Here is a 27,256-nt window from a genome sequence, read left to right on the forward strand (position 1 = left end):
TAAGTACAGGTAATTCTGAAATATAAGCTTTATGTTTTTAGATTTGTTTATACTCTCTTCGGTTTTTTGCTCATGTTCCTCTCGTCTTGTGGTCGGTTTTACTTATATTTGAATAGTACAAAGTGGTCTCGTATTTAACCCCATCTGTTGATATTGCTCAATCCATGTAAACCGCAGAAATCATTCAAGAAACTTGTTCAGAAAATTCAAGTTTTCAGTAAATATTAAGTCTTTTTGTATCAAGTTTGTCCACAGTCAAAGTTATCAACATAGGAAGTATAAGACATATTCACATCACAATCAACAAAGAAATAAAAAAGAAAATGAGACAAAAAAAAGTCTAAACAAAATTAGTTTGTAAACAAGCAAACGACACAGCTTGTCACTATTATATTTTTTTTTATAAATGCTGCAAATTGTTTTTAACATGTCGCACGCTTTTAAGATTTTTGCATCGTTTACTGGATTTTGGCGTTGTTTATTGTAATATTTTATTAGTCAGTGCTTTCCATTTTTACAAGGTATAGGCTTTTCAGCACGGTAGGCTTTCAAGCATGAAAGGGTGTACACAAGTTGACAGTTTCAAGCAGTTTTTCACTTTGCTTTCATGAAGTCTGTTTATACTTCGGGGAATCTGCTTGAAAATGTCACATACGGTATTATACAGCTGGCTGCTTCGGTGGTTGACTCGAGCGTTCCCGTGCATTGCCTTAACGATTGAAGCATGTATGTCTCTATTTTAAATGCACATGAAAAGGGATGAATGAGCTCTAGTGTGATACATTGGTTATTATATTGTCTGATGTCAGTTGTGTGTTACTAGGGTAAAAACTTATAAGAAACCTTCATCAGTGTACTGAAGACTGTTATTATGATATCAGTTAGGAAGCGCTGAGAATGTGGTGTAAATCTCCCAATCATTATAACTGGTATTGATTTTCTAAAAACCAGAGACAGAGTAAAACACGGGGGTATTGCCTTGTCCTTTTTTAGTTCTGCTACAGTAGCATGAATAATAACGTACGTTCTAAAGACAAGCATTAAAGAAGGTACAGTAAGACATTGGGATAGTGTCTGAAACATGCTGAACTGTCTCAGTTCATGATTTGTACAGATCCAGTTATGAGTGTTTTGATGGATGGCAGTGGAGACTTGAGCAAGTGAGAAGGCACACTGTCTTTATTCAGGGTAGCTGTCAGGCCGAAAGCTTGGCGACACGATGAACGATGAGGAGGGCCCCTCTGCGTCAGGGTGAGAGACAGAGCTAGTGGAGTCTGCAGGATTTCCCTGTCAGTAGGAGAGAGAGGGATTGCCTGAGGGGAGCAGATAAAACCCACTCCACTCCTTGGCAGTAGAAAGCAACTCTTTTTAACAAAGCTTTGTACAATACCAGTATGATTTGTCCTGTGTTGTACAGTTCAGTGTTGAATTCGGAGCACTAATTGTAAAATAAACTCCAGCAGACTGAGTGCTCTACATTTGAGATGAAAGACAAACCATAACACTGCAGTGCAAATAGCAGCCAGTTACTGTAAGGTGGCTTTTAAATGGGCAGTGATAAAATAACATTAATTTGTGGTTTATGTATCCCGTAGTCACGTAAAAAAAAAAAAAAAAGTAGACAATACATATCAGCTTTTTCTACAGAAGTATGTCCCCTTTCTTCTTCAGTCTATGCATATATTTGCTGTTTTAAACAGTTTCTATAGCTAAATACGTAAATGTAGCTTTCAGGCTCTTCAGGCAGAAACTGAAGGTAAAAAAGACTTACAGGTCTGTTCAGCCTCTGAGGAGGAAGTTACTGGACCTTCAGTTTCCACTTTTCACCTGAAGAAGACACTTGAAAGCTAGTAGAATGTACATGTTGCTATTAGAAGGTAGGACCAAACTTGAGAATCAGCACAACTTATCCTACTCTACATTCAGATGGTATTGAGTATTTCACTTTTAAATCCTGCACATAGTTTTTCCATGTGCTCTTTATCCCTAAAACAAACGCTACTGGATATTTAATGCCACCTGCCCTAAGCTGTCACCTGCTCTTTACCATAAAGTAAACCCCATAACAAAAAAAATCATTGGCGTACACGCAGAGGTGAGCTATGAAGATCCATTTCTGATTAAAATCTCCAGCTGGTCTGATTAGCTGGTTAAACCCATGCAGGCTCTGTCTGTGCAAGACGTCGGGTGCTGGAGAGGAGAAGGGAGGTGGTGCTTATGGATGAGCACAGTGGAAAAGTTCTGTGGGTTCCCCCTTATTAATAACGCCGGTGTTGCCTGTGACAGACGGTTACCTAATGAGGCATGGCGTGATGAGAAGGGCATGCTTCAGTTTAACTGCATTAAGGAAGTCTTGTTATAGCACAGCCAGCAGAGATGAGATGAAGGGAAGGTATATTGGATTGAAAACTATTGACAGGAGAGCTCGTACTTGTGGGATAAAAGGTTTACCTATATTTTTTTAGGTACACTAAATGTTCTTCAGTAAGGCTGTGTTAAGTTTAGATGCATCAGACGGGATAATGATGAGCAGCAAACTTACTTGTTTCATGTACTCCTTTAATTTATTTGAAATAGTTTCTTCTCAAGATCAGTATGTATGTTTTTGTGAAAGTTGTAGTAGACCGTGCTGTACTGCATATCGAAACACCTACAATATTTATTGTATCAGTACCATAACCTGAAGATCCACGAAATGAGTAAGAAAACCAAACATGCCCACATCCGTTTATTGCAGACCTCTCGTTTAGCTAGGAGGACATCAAGATTGACATGTTAAGTGACATGCAGTACATTTAGAGCTCACTGTCTCTGGGATCTGTGGGCTCAGGTTGTTTGCACTGTAGTGTGTTAATTGCTTTTCTACGGTTTAATCTAATGCTTTGCTGAGGTGTCTTGTCTAACAGACCTCTATTTGGGATACTGGAAAGATCCTCTGCAGATGCAAACAAATGGAGCTACAGTAAGTGGCTTTTTACATGAATGATTTACTGCCAGGGTGTCCAGATTCAACATATAGTTACTGTATGTTTTATATGCACTTAATGTATGTAGTACAGTGTGTGTGTTTTCATACTGCTTCTCTGAACAGGTTTCTTCAAGAACTGGATATAACCTCACAGTCTAGTAGCCAGATCTCACAGCACTCCCAGACTGGTCTGAGTGTTCCCCAGTAGATCTCACACCACTCCTATATTAATCACAATTCCCAGGCTGATCTGAGTGTTCCCCAACAGATATCATACCACTCCCAGGATGGTCTGAGTGTTCCCCAGCAGATAAAACAACAGGATTGATGCTGCAGGGCTGTTGGTAATCTCCAGTGGAGATTGGTCTCTACCCTACACACTCAGGGGCTCCCGGTACGGGCAATCCCGCTCTCGTGTCAGCATTGCATAAGAAGGGTAAACAGAACGTTACTCCACAATGGAACACATGTGCACTGTTAGTAGTTGTGCAGAACCTTTTTTTTTCTATAATAAATGGTTCAATGTAGGTGTTTTAGTTTTGAGGTTCCGTAGCTGCGTGTGTATTGGGTCTGATTTTTTTTACTGTGTGCTCTGACTGCTGCTAGCATGCTAACTTTGAAGCTCTTGTATCCAAACAGGCAGTAGTGCAAATCAAACACTGTGACAGTATCCCGAGCTCAAGACAGCTGGGGTACAGTAGGCATCCTCCTAGAATGACAATCTGTTTTAATGGGTGCGCCATGAGGAAATGCACTGTACAGTAGCAGAATGCAGCAGTTCCACTTGGAGACTCTTCAAGAGAAACTTTGACAGAAAGTAAATTATTCCCATAACTGCTGAATTGTAAATACGGTGGCAGATCATGTGATTTGTTGTGGTTGTGGTATATTTGGTTTCATTCTTGAATAGGGAGCACCTGACTGAACTGACAGATAACACAGGAGCTCTGCCAGGATTTCGCTTCAGACATCTGCTGCTATTTTGAGTAAATTCAATTTCAATTTTGAATTGTAAAAATGCTATTGTGTTGTTGTTTATTTATTTATTTATTTAATTCCTTAATCAACTAGGTACACAGGATGGTTACCCGTAACTATTAAACCCTTAATAGTTATAAATGTATTCTAGGAAAAGACTTCTAGTAGAAACATTTGTCCTTGAAATTTAATTTCTTTTAGTATTTCTATATACACCGGTTGGTTGACCATCCATTCGGCGTGAATGTTTGCAGCTAAACTACTTATATCATGTTTGTAGTGAACAAGACTCCTTTGTTGTATGCCGCAATTTAGATTTTTGACCACTGAGTGGCACTGCAGGGATTGAAATAAGATGGCCGTTCCATATCTTTTTGATCCATTCCAGGTTTTACTATGCTCTTAATTCACAAACGTTTTTACAGTATGTGACACACTTGTGTGTCTAATACTGTAGGCTCCTAATAAAACTGGAATGGTCTACTATATGTTGTTACTTATAGCTTCTTATACTGGAACCAAGAAACTTGCTGAGATTTCTAATGTTGTTTTCAGTGCCGATGAATGTTGGCATTTCCAAACAGGAATTCCTTACAAGTTAATCTTTTTCATTTAAATAATGGACTAGTTGGGTTTTCGTGGTAATGTGAGCTGTTTTTGGCACTCAAAGAGAATATATTCATTCTTTAGTGTTCTGCTGCACAAAAGAAACTCCTACTCTTAAGGTCATCTTAACAGACTGGTATCGATGTCTTATCAAGGATGATTTCTCTTATGAAACAACTTGTGTGGCAAATGTGTTTCAGGGTTGTAATTGGAGGGAATTGAATTGAAGTCAGTTCACTGGGATCATGCCCTTTTCAAGACCCGTGGTAGACAAAGAAATTCAGCAATTCATTCGCCTGCACCTGTCTGTAGGCCCTTCCTAAGTGTATTGATTTCTGTGAATATATGTGAATACTGTAATGTTTGTTTTTTCCAAGAGAAAAAAAGTAAGAGAAATCTATTAAATTTTATTGATAATCTACTGAGGGCATCAAAGACCCACAAATCCTCAAGATAAAGAAAAGTGAATCTGAATGAGCGGTCTGTATACACCAAAGGGTTTGCAGTTAAACAGTTTCCCTCCGGCTATAGCCAGCAACACTGTGCTCTTACTGAAGAGCTTTCTTTGAGGACGTAACCTTTGTGTAGAGATCTTCTCATGTAAATGTTGCGACTTGTATACCATGCTAAAATGGGATGGTGGTGATATAAGGTATCAAGTTGATACAAGTCTTCTCTCCCTTGAAATGTCTTCCTCTTGAAGTATGTTCTGCAGTTTTGCATAGAGCGCCCCCTACTACAGTGTGTCTCAATTGGAGCCTGTCAGCCACTGTCGTGGGCGGAGATGACCTGGGAGATGCAAATGATATATTCTGCATATTAGACGGGCCTACACATTGTAGGCGTTGCAGTTTAATTTGTTTGAGTTGCCAAATAGGTCCTGCCACATGCTGCAAGTAATTCTTAAGCAACGTCCTTTTATTAATGACTGCTGTGTTACACATTGCTCTGCGTAAAGATCACCACAGATCCAAATAAAGCTGCTTGGTTTTTGTATACTGTAAAAGATCATTTTGGGGGAGTGCCCATGGCTAAGATAACCATGATCACTAACCACCCAATTTCTCCCAGGAAATGTTCAGTACAATACTGTCGGATGAAACGCACAGGCGCACGATAATCTGTGAAAGACGCCGTTTATAATAAATAGTGTTGTTTTCAATAGGAGAAGCCTGCTTTTCACGTCACACTTAATTTTCCTACAATGAATTCCTGGACACTTGCACCTCACTGTAATCTGCTGCACGGGTATCATAAAGGGATAGTTATATGCCGTGTTTCCGAGTTCTTTTTATTATTCTCTCCCAGTAACATGGAGAGTTCCCTGATAAAGGACGCTCAGTGGAATAAAGTGTATAATAATTATGGGAAGCTCTCCGAGTGACATTCCACCCTGAAATTGGATTGTTATAGCGCCGCTTAAACTGCGCTTTGGGTTGATTAGCAGAATAATGTGGCGACTAAATCAGGAACCAAGGGATTTGTCACACTGGGGATTGAGTTGGCAGGGGCAATTTTATCGAGTTATGGAAAACATACCTATTGTGAGTTTTCAAATTTCTATCCTTTGACGTGATGACAGCCACATCTTGCCCCTCTATTTTATATAAAACGGGAACAAAAGAGATTGGGACCACCAAAAATGCAGGAAAAAGATGTTACTCCGCCTCCCCCACAATGTGCGAACTTCTGATTAATCTCTGAACCATATCATCCACACACAGCTGATGCCAGTTGTACACAAAGATCTCAAACGTATGTGTTGATAACATCAGTTCAGACACCTTGTCCATAAACGGGTTAAATGTTGAATCCCACTCATTTTCATCTGAAATTGGGTGGTGGTCTTGTTAGCTGACCATAGAAACGCATTTTCCCATTCCCTTCAGAAAGCCACCCAACACATTACTAGCACAAAATGGATCTGTTGTAGCTGCAACTACTTTTTACTTCTGAAGTGCATTTCCCAAAAGCACTTGAGAATTACATTTGAGGCTCACATCGTTTTGCTTTTGCATAGCCTACTGTATGTGTTAAAGCTGTGATTGAGAAGCACTGATCGTCATGTCAACACCAGTGTGATTGTGTATCTGTGTACTCCTGATAGTGTTTTAATCCTGATTATCCCACAACTAACCCAGACCATACTTGGGTAGCATTTGGGGACTCATAATTGGACACCTACAGTGTTAATGTTGCAAGGAATCCTCTCCTTGGCTTTTGCAATTGGAAATGGGACTAAAGGAGTGTTCCTCTCCCAGGCGTAGGGCGAGCGGAGCGGCCTCTTTGCAGCAAGGGGCTCTTTGATGGCGCTGGGAGATAGAACTCTAATCTGTTTGGTTAATTAGTGTGCCCGGCGTAGGTAAAAGGTGCTGCTTTGAGAAAAGGAGGCCTGCTGTGTGAAATTGCCTCTGTGCTCGGGGGAATAGTTATCAGGGAGAGCCAGGGTGTAGTTCTGATATCTTCTGATCCTCCTCCAACACACACAATCCCGGACCTTTCTCCCTGACCCCAGGGTTTCTGCATGATCAGACACATCCTATTTATTTTTGGTTTTGGTCCTTTTTTCCCCAAATTGTATTATTATTATTATTGTTGTTTTTTTACAATGTCTTGGTGGTTTTCAATTGCAGTTGTTGGGCACCCCCTGTCTTATGCTGGTCCCCTGTTATTTTGATAACAATTGACTATTGGGGTTCTTCCCCGTTTAAGACACAGTTTACTGCTTTGGTGAAATTCTGGGTGGTTGCCTTAGTTACCAGTTGTAAATAGAGGTCATTTCTATGTGTGTAACATTTTTAATAAAATACATACCAGTATTGTAGTGTCAATTTTATTTATTTTTAAAAGAGTACTAATTAACTGTCACTTCAAATTAAGGGAATGATAAGGTGTGACATTATTCAAGTATTAAATTACATTTTCCTTTATTATAATATGCAAGTCAAATACATGACCTTGTGAAATATATTTGGTAACCTGTACAGTATTAAGTAAATGTTTTAAGGTTAAAAATGTATTTTTACACCTACTGTAGAACGTGCTGCAATCACTATTACAAAACACTATTTAATTGAGTTTTTATTTAAAACTTGTATACAAGCCCTATTTAAAATCAAATCTGAAATAAAACTGTTAATCCAGTATTAAAAACTTTTACATTGATATTGCACACGAAAGGCAATAACTGAAAAATTTGTCAGCTTGTAGTTTTGCCTCTCTAGTGCTGTGTGTTTTGAGTCGCACTGTTGCCCAGCACAAGGAGTTTGTTCAGTACAGCAAGCTGCAGGGAGCAGTGATGTGAAGCCTGCTCATCTGTGTGCTTGGAGCATTGATAGAGAATCCAGTGCCTCATTCATCCCTCTGGGCTGTGGTTTGATGGCACAGACTTGTGTATCTCCAGGGTGACTCGAGATGAAACTTGTTTTTAAAAGCTGCTAACTGTCGATGCAAGTCAAGGCCTCCACATCGCTTTAACTCTTTCTTCTCCACAAGTCCCTATAGAAGCTTTTGACTCAAGTGGCACTGCAACCAGCTGTGGGTGAGATTTTCAGACTAGAATACTTCAGTGTTTTATTTTAAGCCAGCGGGAAACTGCTTGCAAATATCACGTACAATTGTTTCTTTTAGGAAAAAGATATGTCGCCCCAAGCCGGAGGCAAACCTGGAAAGCTTTATTGGAATACTTTCCAGAAAGAGCTTGATGTGGTGGCCCAGTGGAGCAGTGCAATCAGAAAGTGTGATGGTAGAGCTGTAGGTTCCTAAATGAGAAAATCCACGGTCAGACTGAAGAGCAACACTGTCTGTGTGGATGTGCTGTGAGGGGAAATGACGTGTATTTGCAGTTAAACACCTAAAGCACTTCTTCCGATGGGGCTGTCCTTCAAACAAGGGGTTATATCAAAGCCAAGTCTACAAGGCAGTGACATAGTGATAATTACTAACTAACTCAATATACTCCAATTCCATAGACGTCAAACACATTCAATAAGGATACAGAGGGTCGGGAAATTGTAGTCCACCAAATTGTTTGTGAATGCAGAATTCATGTGATTTGTAGTTTTGAATTGAATAAATGCTGCCCTTATCTTGTATTACGTTTTACAGTCCATCATTAATGAAGACTTTAATCTTCTTGCACATTACAGTTAACTAATCCAACAGGACCATTGCATGCACAGTGATATTGTTAAACTGCACGATTTATTACATTAAGTTTTGTAAATTCAGTTCCAGGTTCGTGCAGGTCTCTAGGAAAATGGCCCATAAAAAAGGCACATAATTGCCAAATAGTTTCCCCTTTTGAGCATGATCATTAAATAGAGGTCTGCACCTTACTGTTGGCAGAAGTAATGACCTGTTCATTTTGGGCTCAACCAGCATGGCCACACAGGGCAATGGCAGCGTGACTCTTCCAGCATTCCAGGAGTTAGTCTCGCAGCGTTTCTGAGCTGAGAAAATTGGATCCCTTCCTTTTCAATCTGCTGGTTGACTTGGAGCCAATAGAGCTTACTTGGTACAGCAGCTCAGATCATTTGTAGAACAATTTCACTTCTTCAGTCCATAACGGTGGTGCTAATAGGCCTTTGGAAGGGAACACAGCACTAATTCAGAGGACTCCTGGCACTGGACTTCTCTTTAACCTGGCATTGTTTCCAGGAGCTGCTTCGTACATGATGAATGGCTGCATCTGCAATAACCTTGTCATTTAAAATAAACCATTAAGACAGTGGATTTCTTCCACATGTGCTTATGTAGTTTCCGATGACAATGAGTTTATAAAAAAAAAAATAAATAAAATAAAAACAAGAAACCCTTGACTATGCAGGTCTTTGCTTCTTCTTTCCAGTCTGTATTGGCTAGAATTTACAATTTTTAAGAGGAATGTGTTGTCCTGTAGCCAGGGGTGAAAAAGGAGCCATTGCGACCAATATCTTTAAACTGGGGCTACGTCTACAGTGTGGGATTTGGAAGCACGGTTTGTTGCTTGACACCAGTTATGTGTGACCATTGTGGTGCTTGACGTGATCAGGTTATTTTGCTTGTCATGTTTACTAGTTGCTTAAGTCGTTTATTCTAGAGTGCAGCTTCAGAGTTGTTTGGAGGTCTGTCGTAGCTTGGAGATAGTAGAAGCCACTGGGAGCTGGATCACATTGGTGCATGTGGCTTCTTCTTAGTTCACAACATTTTTATAGCTTTTTGGTAACATTGCAGGCAGCTACAGTACTGCTACATTCTACCTGTGGGGGATCCATCGTGACAGATCTTTTTGTAACTATACAGTGTTTTAATTGTTTTTCTGATAGTTTCAAAAGGTGTCGGCTGAAAACTGCGGGTACAGGAGATAAAAGCCAGGTTTCTGAGTAATTGAGAGCCTGTGGGTGTGTAAGCTTGAAAGCAAAGGAATTTTCAGACTGACTTAATTAGAATGTGACACACTGTGTGGAATAATACTCGCTGACTGACAATGAGTGATGAAAGAAAAAGAGCGAGCCAGTTTTATCTGGGAAAGACTTTACCTGTGACAGGAGCTGCAATGCACATCTGCACCTTCCCAGTGCAAACCGCTCCAGAAGATATTCTTCATTTGAAGATATTTATAGTGTACAGGGTAACCCTGCTTTGAAACAAGGTGCCATCAGCAGCACAGTGCTGCCTTCAATTCATGGGCATTCTTCAATTCTTCATGCTTGGGCATTTCAGTCAGTGTTGTCCACTGAGCCACCAGCACCGCAACCTAGCTTCAACCATTGACTGACTCAACACTGCTTAGCACAGCATTTCTCACCAGGGGGACTTTGTGTGTCCACAGCAATACCATACCCCCAACTACCACTAGACCACCAGAAGACCCTCTCTGAATCAACCTTATTATGGTATAGCCTTAGCTGTTTTTTTCTGTTCCTTTTGAATTTTTGGACAAAAAAACAGTTTCAGGCTTGGCATTTAAGCCACATATTCCAATACACTTCAGAATAAAGTGGGTTTTCAAAGGGCTCCGGCCATTCGAAACAGCCTCTTCTAACAAGCAGACAGCCTCATTTTCTCTTCATCTCTCCCCTGCCTGGTGGGAGCTGCAATATATATTTAAACAAAGAACCCTGCCTAGAATGCAGGGAGAAGAGGATTAGGGTTCAGGAGTTTCATGGGTTTTTCAATACAAAGCACACAACCACGAAGTGCTTTTGTCTCTCAAAGTAATCAAACCCTGTGTCCTGATTTAAAGACACATTCTTAGCATGTGTCTGTGCATTTCTGTGCTTGTACTAGGAAGTCAATGTCAAAATAAGCAGGTTGTGTGTGTTTTGTATCGTCCCTTTTTAGGGTAACTTAACCCTATTTTATCTGGAATTTAATATTTAAATTTTTTTTTTTTTTTTTTTTTTTTTTTTTTTTTTTTATAGGAGTGGTTAAATATGAAAAGTCACTCAGTGCATGATTTTTTTTTTATCCCATGAGTTGCTGAAGTAATGTAAAACAGTACCAGATTTTGAAAGATGACACTATAAAGATGTATATTTTTTTTTTTTTCCCCCAGTACTGGGACTTAAAATACAGTACCGTATGAAGGCAACTTATTATCCTTCAGAGACAGATGCTTGGACAGGTTACGGGTTTGTAAAGCTTGACATCCAAGCATGAAAATAGATACAGTAACTGACATTGATATTAAAAGAACCATCCAGAAAAATCAAGATGAAGCCAGATAAACAATCCCCAGTGCATCGTACAGTCTTATTTTAGCGCTGCCAGCAGGCTGGAGTATATTCTGATCACCAGAGGCAATAAACACAGATGTTTTACAGCTTTTATTGTAACTTTAGTGGGAGTATCAGCTTATCTGTCAAAACAGAGTAAATAGAGCATTTCTGGACACTGCCAACAGCCTCCCTTCCCTCCACATGTTCCACCCCAGAAACAGCCAGGCCAGGAGTGAGGGCCGTGACCATAGGGAAGCGATGTCAAAGAATTTACTTTGTTTACAAGGAGAGGGCTCTCTCTGTGACATGAACTAATGTACTTCTTCTCATTGCTTAATATATTCTGATTGTGTGTGTGTGTGTCTGGTAGAATAAATACAGCTGGACAGTTTTTAAAATGTGTAAGGGGGAATAAATCTATGAATTGCTGATCTTGGCTGTCCCTGGCCGACCACCTGCTAATGTAGGCCAGCTAAGCAACTGTCCTTAAAAAAAAAAAAAAAATTATAATAATAATGTTTTTATATAAAATTAATATTTCAGGTCTAAATGTCACTAAAATTCAGTTTTTCTTTTTTACATATTAGGCTACATATTCTATTGGAACATCTTAAATTGTTGACTGCATTGTCTGTTTACTGTATTTTAGTTTATTTAGTTTATTCCTATCAATTGATTTTGTGTAACATCAAAATCTGCGGTTGAGGAAGGCACTAGCTGAAATGTTTGTCTACTTAGGATTTTAGTTGATCAAAGTGGTGTTGCACTGCATGAGGAGACCAATAATTTACACACACACAAAAAAAAAAAAAACAACTTGCCTTTCAAGTTTGGTTGTGAATTGAGCATTTTGATTGCCAACTAAGTATTTACTACTGTAGTATAGGTTACACAGAAAAGAATACAATTGGATAGCTGTTTGAAACCTATATAGGCCTTATTAGAGACCAAAGGTTCTAAAGACAGAAATGGAATTGACATTTCAGGTGACTGTTTTACCTCAGAGTTTGAGCATTATAAAGTTATGTTCAGACCGTCTCTGTCAATGTGTATGCTGCAGTGTTAACCCGGTCTGTGTCTCTTGTTTTGTGTTTTACGCAGCGTCGGGCCCGAGACAGTTCACCCCCTTCTGGTTCTCGGTGGAGCCCGTCGACACGCTGGCTGTGCGCGGCTCCCCTGTCTTCTTGAACTGCTCAGCCCACAGCGAGCCCCCGGTGCGGGTGGAGTGGAAGAAGGACGGCACCTTCTTGAACCTGGCCACCGACGACCGACGGCAGCTGCTACCCGACGGCTCCCTGCTCATCCCCAGCGTGGTGCACTCCAAACACAGCAAGCCAGATGAGGGCTTCTACCAGTGCGTGGCCACCATCGACAGCCTGGGCACCATCATCAGCAGGGCTGCACGCCTCACAGTCGCAGGTAAGGCCTACAGCTGACCCTGTGCGGCGGGTACTAATTAGTCCTTTTACCCTTAAACGAACCCTTTTAAATTTCAGCACATTAATTTAAATGTTACCATGCGTTCCCAGTGGATTATAATTTGGATTAGTTAATACTTAAAGTACAGATAAATGACTGTGATATTTCACATCCTTAAGTTGTTCGAAGCAAGAATCTGTCGCAGCATCTCGTGAACTTCACACTGTTTCTTCTTCGAAGCGCTCTTGCAGGGTTTCAGAGCCAGCTAGCTAGCCCCCGCAGACTGAAGCCCAAGTGGCTTGATTCTAGTAGCTGCCTTTTAGCACAGACGTTCCCTCGCCCGCTGGAGACCTGCAGCCTGATTGCAGCAAGAAATAAAAGTGAGTGTGGTGGCGTCGGCTCAGTGCTGCTTGCAGGAATCTCAGGGGCCGCTGTGGTGCTGCTCAGCAGCACTGCCATCTGTTATCAGCAAGCATGTACTACAGTATGTTACGAAAAAAGCGCAATAGAGTGCTACTCAATATTTAGGAAGTGTGCAATTTGAAAACCAAAACAGTGCTCCCTACTTAGTTAGCAATACATACTAAAATTTAACATAGATTCAGTTGGCTGTGTGTCGCATTACCTTTGGTAGCTCTAACCCAAACAACAATCAGAATGTCTGTATAACTACCTGCCTTAGATGAAATCTGCCAACAGCCGGCAGGCTGTAGAACATTGTTCAAAACCCTCAACCCTGACCTGAACTCTTAAAGGAGCAGGTCTGTACAAGACAATTAGCTGACTTTCCGCTCTGCTGGCTGGTAATAAAAAGGTTAATTGCACTGGCTCTAAAAGGCTTTTTACTTTAAGAAATACACTGGAAATTGCCTTACGACGTGATCTTTGAGTTGTACAGCAATAGCAAACGCAGCATGCCGACAAATCGATGTGCAACATTTGTGATTGATAAATGCCAGCGAGTCCCCTTTCTCATCCCTCTCCCCACCTCCCTCCCTTGGAGCGATACACGACTATAGCGCCCAGGCTTTTACTAATAAAGGCCCTCTTCTCCCTTTTCTCCATCCATTTCTTTGGCTAAGAGATGAAGCCGCAGACAGATGCATTTATTGAGAAGGGGATTATCTCTCCGCACGGCTTTGTCGCTCGATTTGTATTCAGATGTCGTTCTTATTAAATGATAGGGCAGTGTCTGAGAGATCTGTAATGACTATTCTGTGTCTTGTCACTTTGGTGATTAGCGAAGAGTGCACTTAAAAAGCTATATTAAACTGCCATCAGAATTGTTCTCTCATTTTTGTGTTTCATTTCAGTATGTGTGGATTTTTATGTCCCCATTTCTAAATGGCCTTCCTCACAACTAAATAAGTAAAGCCCTGTGCTTGCTTAGGATCCTTCATTCTTAAGTTAGATTTTAATTCTGAGTCCCTTGTCTGCATCTACATTGTGAGTGTTAAATTGTGCTGTCTTATCAATGTTTTTAACTGTTTGGTAAAATTAGCGGTAGGGTCTACGAAACAAGGTGATTTATTTTTTCAGTATAGTCCGCATTTTGTAGTGTGCTGAAATGCTGTATATCCAATATTGTACATCAAAAACAATGTCAAATAATGAAGTGACATAGCAATAGCCCTGCAGCATACTCAAGCACGTTTTTTTCTTGGAAGTTTGATTCTGCTGTGCATGGCGGCTTAATTCGAGAGAGAGAGAGATAGAGAGAGAATTCATACAGTATGGTTGAAGCTCAGCCGGAAGATTTTTTTTATTGTTGTTAAAATGTAGTCTCATATTTCTGGGCCCACACACTGACATTAATAAAAAAAGATCAATTTCCAGTTACAGTTTACTGAACCAGAAGCTATTACCATCTTGCCACTGCACTAGGAATCTTATTGTATTCTGCAGTCAGCACTACTTTAGGCTAATTGCTTATGTTCAGATTTGCCAAAGATGCAGCAAAAATCTTCATCAAATATTGGCCAACAGTGTTCTACAGATACCACACCATTTCATGTAGAGCGCACAATTGCACTACCTGCTTAATGTGGGCACTGAGGTCAAGTCAATATTGGTATGGTTTACTACATACATTTCTCAGGGAGACGAAGCACAGATCTTCAGAATTTCCCTACAGCAGCAGTTCCATAGTGACATACTGCCTTTAAAGTCGTTTGTGAGACACACAAAAATGACAACCTCAAATTTGCCCAGATTTTACTAATTGTATTTAAGCCCTGATTCTGCAAGGACGAAGCTATAGACCTACATGCTTGTGTGTTGAGGTGAATCAAAAAAATCAGTTGCATGTAATGTTGAACGGCATACTTGGTTTCAGTTATACACAGTTCCTACCGCAACAATAATTGCCAAGATGCCTAGTAATTTAGATGTATTTATAGAGTTTGCAATGGCAGCTTCTTTCATAATTTAATCAGTACACGTTTTCTAGAGAGCTAGGACATAGTGTATCCATTACAATTATGTTCAAATCATAAGAATATTTCCCCCTCTCCCAAATGTTGTTTTACTGTATGTTCCAGGATCATTTCCTCCCAATTACCCAACACAGGAAGACTGGGGCCACTGTATAGAAACCATAACCCAGTTTCCTTCTCTCCCTGAGACCCAGGTCTCCCCTTTTACACTCAAAGAAAAGAATTGGCTTAAATAGTTTGTAATGAATCTGTGCATTCTGCAAGGAACTCTTTGTAATTGAAAGTAATTCATAGACATTAATAGTAATTCATTTTGGCTAATTCAAGTAAGTCAGATGGAAATGTGTTGAACTTTAACGTTAATCTTAGAAAGGTTGTAATTTATTTGATTTAATATTTGATGTAAGCGACAAAAAAAACAAAACATATATGTTAAGGACAAGTGATTTCACGGTATTTGTTCAAATTCTTTAAATTTCCACTTACACCTAAAGAAGAGAATTTTGAGGGCTTGAAAGCTGCAGTTTGTATATCATAATTAATCTAATAAACAGTATCAGCTCTTCAAATCAATGTTCATAACTATCAGAAACTCACTCAGTCCTAATGGTAATTCAGTATGAGTTCCCAAGTTGTGTTGGAATGTGTTGAAACACATTTTTTACAGTTGCATTCTTCTGCGGTATGACACCTTGTATGTATTTTTGACATTGGGGAATAGGGCCCCATAACTACTCATAGTGCAATACCTCACTGTTGTGCCAAACAGTCTAAACTTACTTTTTAATATACTTTACGAGCAAACTTTTGGACAGCCTGGGGTTTATCAATTAAAAACAATGTGATTTATAGTAGGTTTTCAGTTCTCGAAAGTGACCTTATGGCTTACTGTTACTCACTACCTTATATTCGGAAACAGTAGTGGGGTAGCTCCACTTCATTAAGGAATTATTCACTTTCCCAGCCCAGCATGAGGGCTATCTTTGACTGGGCCTCAAATAAAACTGTTTATATTAAATCATTTTATATTAAATATGAAGTAAACCCCTCTCACAATACTGACTGCCAGGTACCTGTATTTCCATGGCAAAGTACTGCGTCTTGCCTGCATGTTTTGCTAATCTGCAGTAACCTTGGCGGTATAGTCTCTGCTTATCCTGTGGTGGCCTGTGTCAGCTGCACAGTGGAGCTGCTGGGTGCATAGATTCCACAGAAGATGATCTGACAATGCACATCTAGATCACAAAGGTGCCTTTTGGCTCAATCTGCATAACAAAAGGTTGAAAATTGCACCACACCTATTGCTTACCATAACAAGAAAACTAGACGTGACTCAAATATTGTTGGGTGAATCCAGCTTTCCAAAGTGATTTGAAATGGAGAGGTGCTGTAATATCTTCACTCTAGCAGGCTGTGAGCTGCGGTCAGAACATCAGAGTTCTCCTGGGTACGCTGCACTCTGTCAAAGACGTGAAGCTTTTCAGAAAATCTAACTTTTTTCATGTATTTTGCTTGCCTTGGAGGAGAAAGCTCTTGCTTTCTCCTCACTGTGTAATAAACCAAATCTGTGTCTGAGAGATGTTTTAATTAAAAAAAAAAATACAATTTACATTTTAGAAAAAATATTAAACCCTCCATCATCTATGCAAACAGTATTTACTCCATCTATAAAAAAAAACAAATATAGACATACTACTTTGGGCAATAAATTGTCTCCACGAAATTTCCCTCATTAGCTTTCCCTTCCCTTCTAAATACAGTGCATTCATAAAGGTTTACTGTATACATTTTGGCTATTGCCATTTTAACTATGTTGTCGTGACTACGACTAATCGCTACATTTTGAAAAGGAGACCTTATAGTGCAGGGAGGCCTTTTCAAATAGCTTGCAAACTGATTTGAACCTGTGGGAAGAGTAATGTGTCAATTCAGCCATCAGCCGTCCCTATTGTGTAGCCGTCTATCAGTATATTGTTTCAAGGCTTCCTCTAATGAACACTCTCAGAAAGCCGATCGCACGAGTTGTTGTTCAGATAAGGAAACTGTATATGAAAGTACAAGACTCTGCTGTTACAATGAAGGCGTGCAAGTGTTTTTTGTTGGCAGTAAAAATAAAATAAAAATTAACAATTGTTTCTTGGTCTATTTTGTAAGTCTAATTTCTCCCCCGTCAGGATTTCAAAAGGAATTTGAAGTAGTTTGTGTGTGACTCAAACTGTCTCTTAAAATGTCAGTCACTGCTCATTATCCTCAGTGTCTGCCAGTTGTCTTGGAGGTCTTAAACTAAACCCATAAATTCTACACATTAATGTCGTCCTCAATGTTTCTGGAGTCATTGTAGTTGTGCAACCAGTTGTTTTTACCAGGCAAACCTTTTTTCAATTTAATTATTTAAGGTATGTATGTTTTTATTTATTCATATAAATCCTGTCCCTTTTATTTGTATCAATTATAAGTGACTTACAAGAGGGAGCGAAAGGCACATTTCTCTTTTTAATTATGGGCATTAAAACACCACAGGTTTGTGCTTTACAAACTGCATCGGACCACTAAGACACTAATAAAGTCAGTGAAACAACTTATTTTAAACAGAGCTGCTTAAGCCAGGTCTTTTGGACTGGAACCAGTACATTTCAGTGGACTGTTTTAACTGGTTTGGCCTGGAAACTGGGCCCGCTGCTGTAGTGTGAGCAGTGTCAGTTTATATATTGGACCAGGTATACTGTAGTCGTGGTGTTTAGTCTGGTACCAATTAATTTTACAGTGCCAGTCAAATGTGAACTGTGAACAGTGAGTTTTTATTCTGTGTGTTCATAATTGTGTGTTCTGGCTGCTATCTGTTTGTGTTGTTTGCCAAATCAGATTGGCTTAGGCCAGAATTTTATTTGTATATGAACAGTAAACACAATTTAGACTACCATTATTCAATGAACTGGAGCAGTAAAAGAAAGGTTGACAAAGGATACTGGTGCAGTTCAAACATTGGCACCATTACACTTTTTTTTGGATATCCGGCACATAGACTGTAAATCTGTTTTGATACTGTGAATGTTTAATGCATATTTAATGCACATTGACTTGTAATTATGTGTATATATTGTGTTTTATTTCTGATTTTACATAGCTTTTCACATACATTTTTTTCCTTCCAAGACCTAACTACAGTACTTGTTTAAAAGCAATTTATTTCCCTAGATAACCCAAAAAAAACATGCATGTGTGATAAATGCGTTTTGGCTGTGCGAAGTTGCCGATCTTCGTTAGGCGGCGAAAAATTGTCAGGGACTGTTTTTCCGTCGTGCTACTGTAGACCTTACTGGCCAGGTGCCTGGTGAGCTCAGGTAGACATCTACAGGACTGGCCTTTGACCTCCAGGGGCCGGTAGCTCACGGACATCTGCTCTCGTTGCTAGGTGTAATAGAGGAAATTGGCTCGGTCGTTTAGTTCTCCTGAGCTGTTTGGGAATTGTTGAGTGAGGGAACAAAATTGGAAATTCAAAATTGACAAGAAAATCGGGTTGAAAAAACAAACAGAACAAAAAACAATGTCTCTCTGTGGCCATGAGAGGTCCAGTTTTGATCATAGCCAACCTTTTTTAATGGAGGTGGGTTTAAAATATAGAAACACAAGGAAACTGGTCATGAATTATTTTCAAATTCTATCTACTTAAGAACTGTTATATATGTGTAAAACACACATTTATATATCGTCTTTCTTACAATGTAGTTTGTTTTATATTGCAGGTTCAGGTATTTGAGATTTGATAGCAATGGTTTTGAAACTGACAACATATGTAGTTATAAACTCCCCAGTTGCTACAAGCATCCAATTTCCCCGTCAAAATCTGTGTTATCACTGTATCTAAGTATTTACTGTTTGTAAATCTCTTTAAACAATAAACAGTGTAACAGTGTAATTTCATACACAGCAGGAACCAACGCTTTTTTGTGGTAGTCAAGGGGATTAAAATGTTATGCAAAAAAAATAATTAAAATACAATCAATAAATAAACTGTAACCAAGGACTGAAAAAAAAAGTCTATTACTCAAGCTTGTTAGGAAAGCCGTTATGCAAAAAAAGCAAGCAGAAGAAACACACCTAATGCATGTGCTTGTTTGTTTTGCCTGGCTGTGCTGAACTCTCATTATGCTGGCCCCAGAGACCACAGGGTTTCTCTCCTCTCCTCTGTGATTTGGAGCCCAGATGTCTTGGTGCAGGAACAGGGAGAGCTGCTGAGGTGTTCCAGGATGGTGAGGAGTGAGGAGGTGGAATCAGGCTGCTGAGGAGTGTGATGAGAGCCAGATAAGGTGCTGTTTATACCCTCCAGATACAGCCTGCACTTATCATCTCTGGGGCTGATTAGAGGCACTATCGGGAGGTGAGAGATAAGATGCCTTGGTTTTTGTTTTCCGTCGCTTCATTTCCGTACTCCATTCCTGGCTCAAAGCAGCTCTCGGTTTGTCTGTTATGCAGAGATTACAAGGAGGGACTTTTCTGGTTTAATAAGAATGGGGGTGGGTTGGTGGTGGTGGGTTTATGTCCGGCTCTATTTTCTTTGTTTGAACTTGGTTTGGACCTTTTAGGTTATTGACACACAGTACTTCTTCAACATGTAACAGCAAAGGCTTTAAAATAAACATTCTTTCCTCGTCAACGACATTTTCGAAAGTCCCCTATATTTATTTTGATGTGGTTTTATTTTTTTACCTCCTGTTATAACACCACAAGCTCACTCCCTGAATTAGACGAGCCTTCCAAGCTGCATATAGGTGGAATCTGGTGGGGTTACCAAACTACTATTTTCCTCATTTCATTTTATACACAATCATGCCACTAGCAATTTTGTCTGCGCCACGTTTTCATTATAGACGACACGTTTGAGTCGCAATGCGTTCAACCTCAGCGGTGGTGGTGTCGGCACGTTTTAAACAGTCGAAAAAATCGGAATAAACAAAAACAAACGTGTTGCGTCTGCCACATCCCCAGCTTCTTCAACTGCCTCTCCACTTGACTTCTCAACAAAGGTAAGTGCTCTTGTAGTCATAATGACGCAACCCCCAATAAAGGGTTCAACACATTAGTGAACAAATGGTTATTCCATCGTATGCGTTTTTCACATAATTAGCACGTAACTGAAGTCTTACTGTACTTCCAATACTGTAACTACACGGGCTTTAACCGAAGAGAAAAGTTGAAGAGAAAATATCTGGAGAACAAAAGAGCAAATCCAATAGGGCCTATTAAGAATGGAGTGCTGATGAGAGGTAAGAATTTTTGAAAGCCTCTTAATGGTTTTAGCTCTTGAAAGAAAATGAAGAAACCAAGCCCAGTTACTTTTTAATAAAGCATAATAAAAATAAAATATATCAAATACATGCTGTTAAGAACTACAGTAAGTACTGGGCGATCAACAATGAGTGGCTTATCTTAATTTGACTATTTGCTTTGGTAATATTAAAAGTTTATAACATGTTATACAGCACATGCCTGCTTTCCAATAGGCCCTGTTACCAAATAAAGCCAGGACACGGAGTTGATTTCCAATCCCCCTGGTCATAGCTTGCTGGTTCATTGAGCATGTCCACAAGCGTCCCAGGCTTGATTGAAGCATGGTGTGTTTGCCCAGTGTTAGTGTTACCTGCCTAGCCCCCAACTACACCCTTGGGAAGCCGATCACAGTGAATCACAAAGCAGCATCCCACTGTGTCCTGTGCACTGTAGCAACGCCCTCCACAGAAACAAGAGCTGCTCGCATCTCTATTGTCAGGTCTTGTTTTGCACAGACGCAGTGCTAGATTACATTGTGAATAGATCACTTCTCATAAGTAATTAATAGTAGCGGTAATTAAATAATTGACAGTTTTTAATTATAACATGTACGGTAACTGACACATACAGCATAAGGTCAAGAGCTGTTTGCTTGTTATACTATAAAGAAAAAACAGATGAAGCTAAGGGAGAAAGATGACTGCTGCAGACGACATCTATTGAGCTGGCCATTAGCCAAACAGACCATTTATATGAATTGACAGTGGGGCCATTTATAAAGCTGATAAGCTGTAAAGTATAAATATATATATATATATATATATATATATATATATATATATATATATATATATATATTATAGGTATTTTAGAACGCAAGGGTCTGACTGGGGTAAACAGGCAACAAATACCCCCCCTTTTTCACCTGTCACAGTGCTAGTTCCTGCGTACAGCATGTGTGTCTATTAAACTAACTACCTATTAGTAGACTCTGGTGTTTGACTCAATTCTGTCAAGGCTGTGTGTGCTTGCCAGTTTAGGGATGTGTGGAATTGTTTGCTCTGAAGAGAGGAGACATGGAGCTTGGACAAGATGCCGCCTGCGAGCAATTTGTTAGCCCCTCCCTCTCTCTCTCTGTCTCTTTTTTCGTCTTTCGGTTCTGTCTCTCATCGTCACTCTTTCTCTCACCCTCGCACATTTCTCTTTGTCCTTCCAGCCTGTACTAGTGTTATCTCAGGCAGACTCTTTCAATCCCCCCTCTCTCTCTCCCCCTCTTTCTGTCAACCCCCCAATCTTTCTGTCAGCCTAGTCTTTTATCATCTAAATTAGTTTTGAGTTACCATTCACCCCAATTTTAAAGGCGTGTTTTAAAGGTTTGTAAAATATTTAAGTGCTATATAATGTTAGAGATTTTTTTTCATTTTTTTTCCCAAACTTTGACAAACTGCTTTTGGGTGGTAAAGAAATGTATTAGTTTATTTTAAACGTTATTTATAACCTCCTTCTTCTGTAGGTAGTCCAGGGCCATATCTATTTGCCTTAGCAAGGGAGGAAGTCCTTGCAGAGGTATACAACTTGCTTCCTGATAAGTGCCCAGAAGATTAAACTCTGAAACAATGAAGCAAACTGACACCAAAGAATTATATTTTAGGGCACAGTAATGGGCGTTATATTCTACGTGCGTGTATTCTAGACTGTACACTCACTGTGAAGCTTGGCGTAGGTTTTACTGTTTGGTATAGCGTCTTGGTTAAGTCAGAACAGGGTGATATTTTATTTGCTTGCGGTTTATGCAGACATGGATTTGGGCATAGTTTTAAAAAGCACCCCTTAGTTTTTGGAAGAACCTGTTGTACAGGGCAGCGGTGAAGCAGGGCGTGCAGTCACGCTACATTTAACATTCCTGTTGATCTCCTGTCAACACAAGCTGAGCGTTTAACACCTGGAGAAGAGACAGAGCATCGGTGTAGCTCCAGCTGAGCGCTTGTGTCACCCAGTAAGACTGGGCCAGCTATACCTTTGTTTTATTATTTAAAAAAAAAATGGTAACCTTCAACTGTTTCACTTTGTTGTCTCTTGCATCAAGTACATTAAAATCGTCTTGAAAACCAAACCAAAGTTCATATAGTCATGCCAGTGTTACAGTTATCACAGAGAGAAGAACAAGAGGGCATAAATGGAAGCTGAGTAAAAGTACGTTTAGAATAGAAGGTAGGAAGCACATATGAATGCATGGAATAGCCTACCAGTTGACCATAGTATGATCTAAAACACTAGGAGCATTTAACAAAATTGTGCTTTTAAATTAGACCCCTCCTGTAGGGGAGAATGGCGTGCTAACAAAGGACAAGCCGTGATGGGCCGAATGGACTTTTTTGTGTTCTTAAAGACCAGCGTACTGGTGTATTGGTTTTAGACTAATTTGCCCACATTGGTAAATAAGTCGGGTTCTTGTTGTCATGGTATTGCTTATGGTCATATTTGTGAAATTTGGCTGAATTGTATTAACCTTTTTCAATAGGCATGTTATATATTTAGAAAGACCATATTATAAGGTAGGTTTTAAAATATGACCATAATAAAGACACAATTAAAAGTTTATAGTTAGGCTTTTATTAATGTTTGCATTTCATGAACGTGCGTGCTGCTCGGAGCTCATCTGAGCCCAGCTGTGCTGAATGGGGTTTCGACTGAGGGGCTTCAGAGCTCAAGCCTTTTTGGGAGTCATTTATCATCGGAGTCCCCTTCTCTGAACTCATTTTATCGGGAGCATTTTGCTGATCTACAGTCTGAGAGAACAGAACTTGTTGATCAGAGAAAAAGGTCTGGGTTTAACCTTTTTAAGCACAGCGGATTTCATGGCCTGTCATCACTATTAAAAACCCATCAACTACTGCTTCTATGCAGCTTACAGCTAGGCTGTGGAATCTTCCACAGTCTTGCTTGTTTGCTGTAAATAGGGGTTCTACTAAATCTTAAGATGCAGCAGCAAGGATTTTAATCTCAACTGTCATCCGCATACCAGTCTTAATCTTTGTGTGGTTGCCAGTTGGTTTTAAAAATGTTCCTCTCAACCAAGAAGGTACGGTCTGGGCTTGGACTGCCTTCACACCTTGTGTCCCCACTTTTACTGACACTGGTCTCCTTGCAGTCCCTACAGGTTCTGGATAGGGTCGTTGGGAGCCGAGGATTTCATTTGATTTATTTATTTTTTTTCACGAAGGGTGCTTTTTTTCTTTTTAGCTCATATGTGGTAGCCTGGTGTAGATCTGCTGCAATATTAGGCTTTCATAGCTTTGCAAAAGAAATAACTCATTTGCCAGCCCTACGGCAGAGGTGTTGCATTTTAAATGGCAAACAGTTGTTTTTAAAAGACTTAATCATTTAACCAACCAACCAACCATTTAAGCAACACAAGATGTAGAAAGGGTTTGGGTACTTCTATAATGTGCCAGCCTCTAAAATAAAAATGTCAAATATATGCAAATAACATATGGAGTCACAGGTATTAATGACTTTAACGTTATAATAATGAGATGCCCCAAGCCCTGTCATAACAAGAATCAAACCCAGATATATCATGAAGAGAACTCCGACACACACCTGCCTCACCTCACACACTGCTGCAATCAGTCTTTCACAAGACCAGCTAATCATTTGCGTGGGTGGCCTTTCAATTTGCCTGTATCTGTCACTTTAACTCATTTCAGTTGGGAGTATTATCAGTTGTGCTCAAGTCAAGCAAATAACCATGAGGTACACGAGTCTAACAAAAGAACACTAAGAAACTTTGAGGATTTTCTGTTTATTTCTAACAAAAACATGCCACTAAGTCTTACCTAATGTGCATTGCCATCAATTTGTAGGTCTCACATTTTTCTATATGAAAGACTCACAGAAAGGTAAATTAGATTTTGTAGTGATATTTTTTTTCTAAGGTGAGGTTGTAAAGAAAATGTATTGTTTTTAATGCCTTGGTTATTGCACCTTAAAGAAGTAGGGGAAAAGTATTTCTATTGTATTGGTGATAAGCTCCAGTTGCCCCCAGAAGTCATGGAGGGGGAAAAGAAAGATTTTTCACCCTCCTTTTGGAGTACACTACAGTGTTGGAGTTATTGGTTATTCATCTTTGCCCTCTCTTATCAGTCGTGTTCCATTAATTGATTAGTCTGCCTGTTGAACTGCCCTTCAAGATAAATTTTACATATGTTGATCAAAGGACCCAGAAAAGGCTAAAAATAAAAGGTAACAGTCATAACTGGTTATTTGCAGTGGTGTAGTGTTGTGCATCTCTGTTGATTTCCCTGGCCTCCTTGTAACCCCCTTGTACCCTGGCTTTGTCCAGGACTCTGTGGTAACAATAAATAGTGGCTAGAGTGAGAGGGACTACCTCATGCCCTGATAAGGGTTGGGGGTTATTGGGTCCCGTCAACACATTTATCAGAGCTGTATAATGGGATCTTGGCTCCCAGGATGCAGCGGTTTCCATGGCAACGACCTCTGCGAAGGTTAAATTATAACTGGGTAAGAATGAGCCAAGTTCTACAGAATAAAAGGAGACATTAACACGATTAAGCTTAATACAATCAGCATTGCTTTAGAGACAACTCAATTACCTGTAATGAAAACATCATTTTCATAGTGGGGGGGGGGAGTAGGTTTGACGCATTCACAGAATCTTGCATTCTCTCATGAGATTATCTCCTGTTGAGAAAGGAAGGCCTTAACCCTTTCCCTGCCACAGTTAAGACACTGACTTGCTCCACTTAAATGTTGTGGTGTTTTCCAGCTTGTGTGTCTGCTCAACACTGTTGTATGGCCATCTAGCAGTGAATGATAAATCCAACATGACAAACGTAGGAAATAGGAAATCGCATGGTGGTTGCTACATTTTCCAAATTGTGTATTCAGACTCATTGCAATCCCTGCCTCATAGTGGCGTTTTCCACAGAACTCCACACAGCGTGGGTTGGAAGCATGTACTGCACAGGAAGTGAACATTCTTTACAGCAGGAGGAGCAGGCTCCACATACAGTCAGACTTTAAAATGAAGTCTGGAAACTAAATTAACCACAGCAAAATGAAGGACGAGAGGAAGTTGTGCTAATGATTTTTTTTTTTTTTTTTTTTTTTTAATGCTTGGTAGCTGTCCTTAATCACTTCAAATATATAATATACTTCATGATAGACGGCACAAAACTTTCATCTGTTGTTGCTGAGATATACAGTAATAGCCCTGAAAGGCATTGTGGGTCAAGCCTCAAATTCCAGTTCACATATACAGAAAAACATTTCCCTGAGTTAAGAAAAGCCAGCTGCATTGTGTCTTGGTTATGTTATGTAATATTTTTTTGATGAAATAGTACCAGTATCATATGAATGCAAGGTAGTTGAAACCATCTGTGTTCTTTTGAGGAGAAGGAGAAATCATTTTTCTTTAGCTGTTCATTAAGTACATTTTTTGTGCAATTGCTTTGTAGTCGTCTTCTCTCAAACACTACATCATCTCAGATTGCTTTAACCATTTCAGTACTGTACAGAAAGACAGCTCATTCAAGTGTCATTGGAAAAGAAAACACATAAATATGGGCATACTCAAGACTGGTTAAGCAGTATGCTGCTGATTTATCCTCGATCTTTTCTACCAGTCTGTATTTGATTTCAGAAGATTTGTCAGTTTCTTGGCTTACAGTTTTTGGCTTGAAAAAATGTAATTTCTGGAAAACTCTAAACATTTGTATACATAGAGAAGACTCTGGTCTGCAGCTGTTTTTCAGTTGCATTGTATTTGAAAGCCTGACTCATTAGCAAGGCTTTAGGGGAAAACAGCACAACTGAGATTTGAAGAAGCCATCCACTGTTAATATTTAGTCAGCTGCTCCAGCAGACTTAAGACTCAAGGAAACGTGTGTTATTCATGGAGGACATCATCAAGATTTAAATACAAGCATATCAATTATGTTTCCTTCACCTCAAAAAAATGGCTGTTTCCATAGCGACTGTACCATTAGGTTCCCTATTTCGTAACTATTTGCACACCTGCGACCTTTCTGGCCCCTGTATGTTTGATTTTTGAAAACGAGTGCCATCACTTAAGTAGTGAATTAGTATTTAATAGAAAGCCAGGGTATAATAATATACCAGCAGCACCACGTCTGTGCTGGGTACTGTACAGTATTAAATAGGTACTTGTTATAAATGAATTGGAGATTTAGTGGTGCAGCCACCATGGACACCTCCACAGCCCTTTTTGTTCAGCCGTTGTCACAAGAGAAGAAAGTTGCCATCCTTTCAAGTACATAAAGCTTGCGAGGTGTCTTGTCTTCAAAGCGCTGTGTGCAGTTGATGGAGTGCGTGCCGGATTGCCACTGAACCGCATTGCAATTCTCAGGGAGGATGAGTAGATCTCCTGCCCTGGCACTGCAGCATTTGGTTCCCCTCACTGCCCTGAGCTTATTCTCCATCATTACACCTCCTGTCATTGCCGGTTAAACCTGACACTCTTCTGTCCCTCCCAGCACAGACATTGCACTGCAGGGCTGGGGCAGATTTCAGTGGTCAATCTGGGGGTGTTGATAGTTTAACCTTTAGCTAAATGTTAAATATTTTGAATTTTGCCTAAATGTGCAGGCCAAATATAGGTGTTAACCATAGTGTCTTGGTAAGTGTACAGTGTACACTTTTTTCTAGTATACATAATCTTTTCTCTATACACTTAAGTGCTGTGCACATACACTGTTATACACAAATACATGTAGCATTAAACATTTACAATTGCTTTTTTGAATAGGTTTCATTAGAGTTTAAATGTTTTTAATCCTAAAGTTGCAACGTTTCAGAAATTAAATGAACACCCATAGCTCAAGTAAATATTTGCTTGA

The 27,256-nt window shown here is 39.7% G+C and overlaps 1 protein-coding gene across 9 annotated transcripts in view; it reads left to right on the top strand.

Moving 5' to 3' along the window:
* Window positions 1–27,256, top strand: part of LOC121294469 (neogenin-like) — a 164,362-nt gene that overhangs the window by 49,907 nt on the left and 87,199 nt on the right. For all 9 annotated transcript variants that reach the window (XM_041218185.1, XM_041218181.1, XM_041218182.1 and 6 more), the window contains exon 2: window positions 12,355–12,672. In XM_041218185.1, the coding sequence (XP_041074119.1) occupies window positions 12,355–12,672 (318 nt within the window). The remainder of the gene's footprint in view (window positions 1–12,354; window positions 12,673–27,256) is intronic.

Source organism: Polyodon spathula, chromosome 19 (genome assembly GCF_017654505.1).
Source record: "Polyodon spathula isolate WHYD16114869_AA chromosome 19, ASM1765450v1, whole genome shotgun sequence".
Lineage (NCBI taxonomy): Eukaryota > Metazoa > Chordata > Actinopteri > Acipenseriformes > Polyodontidae > Polyodon > Polyodon spathula.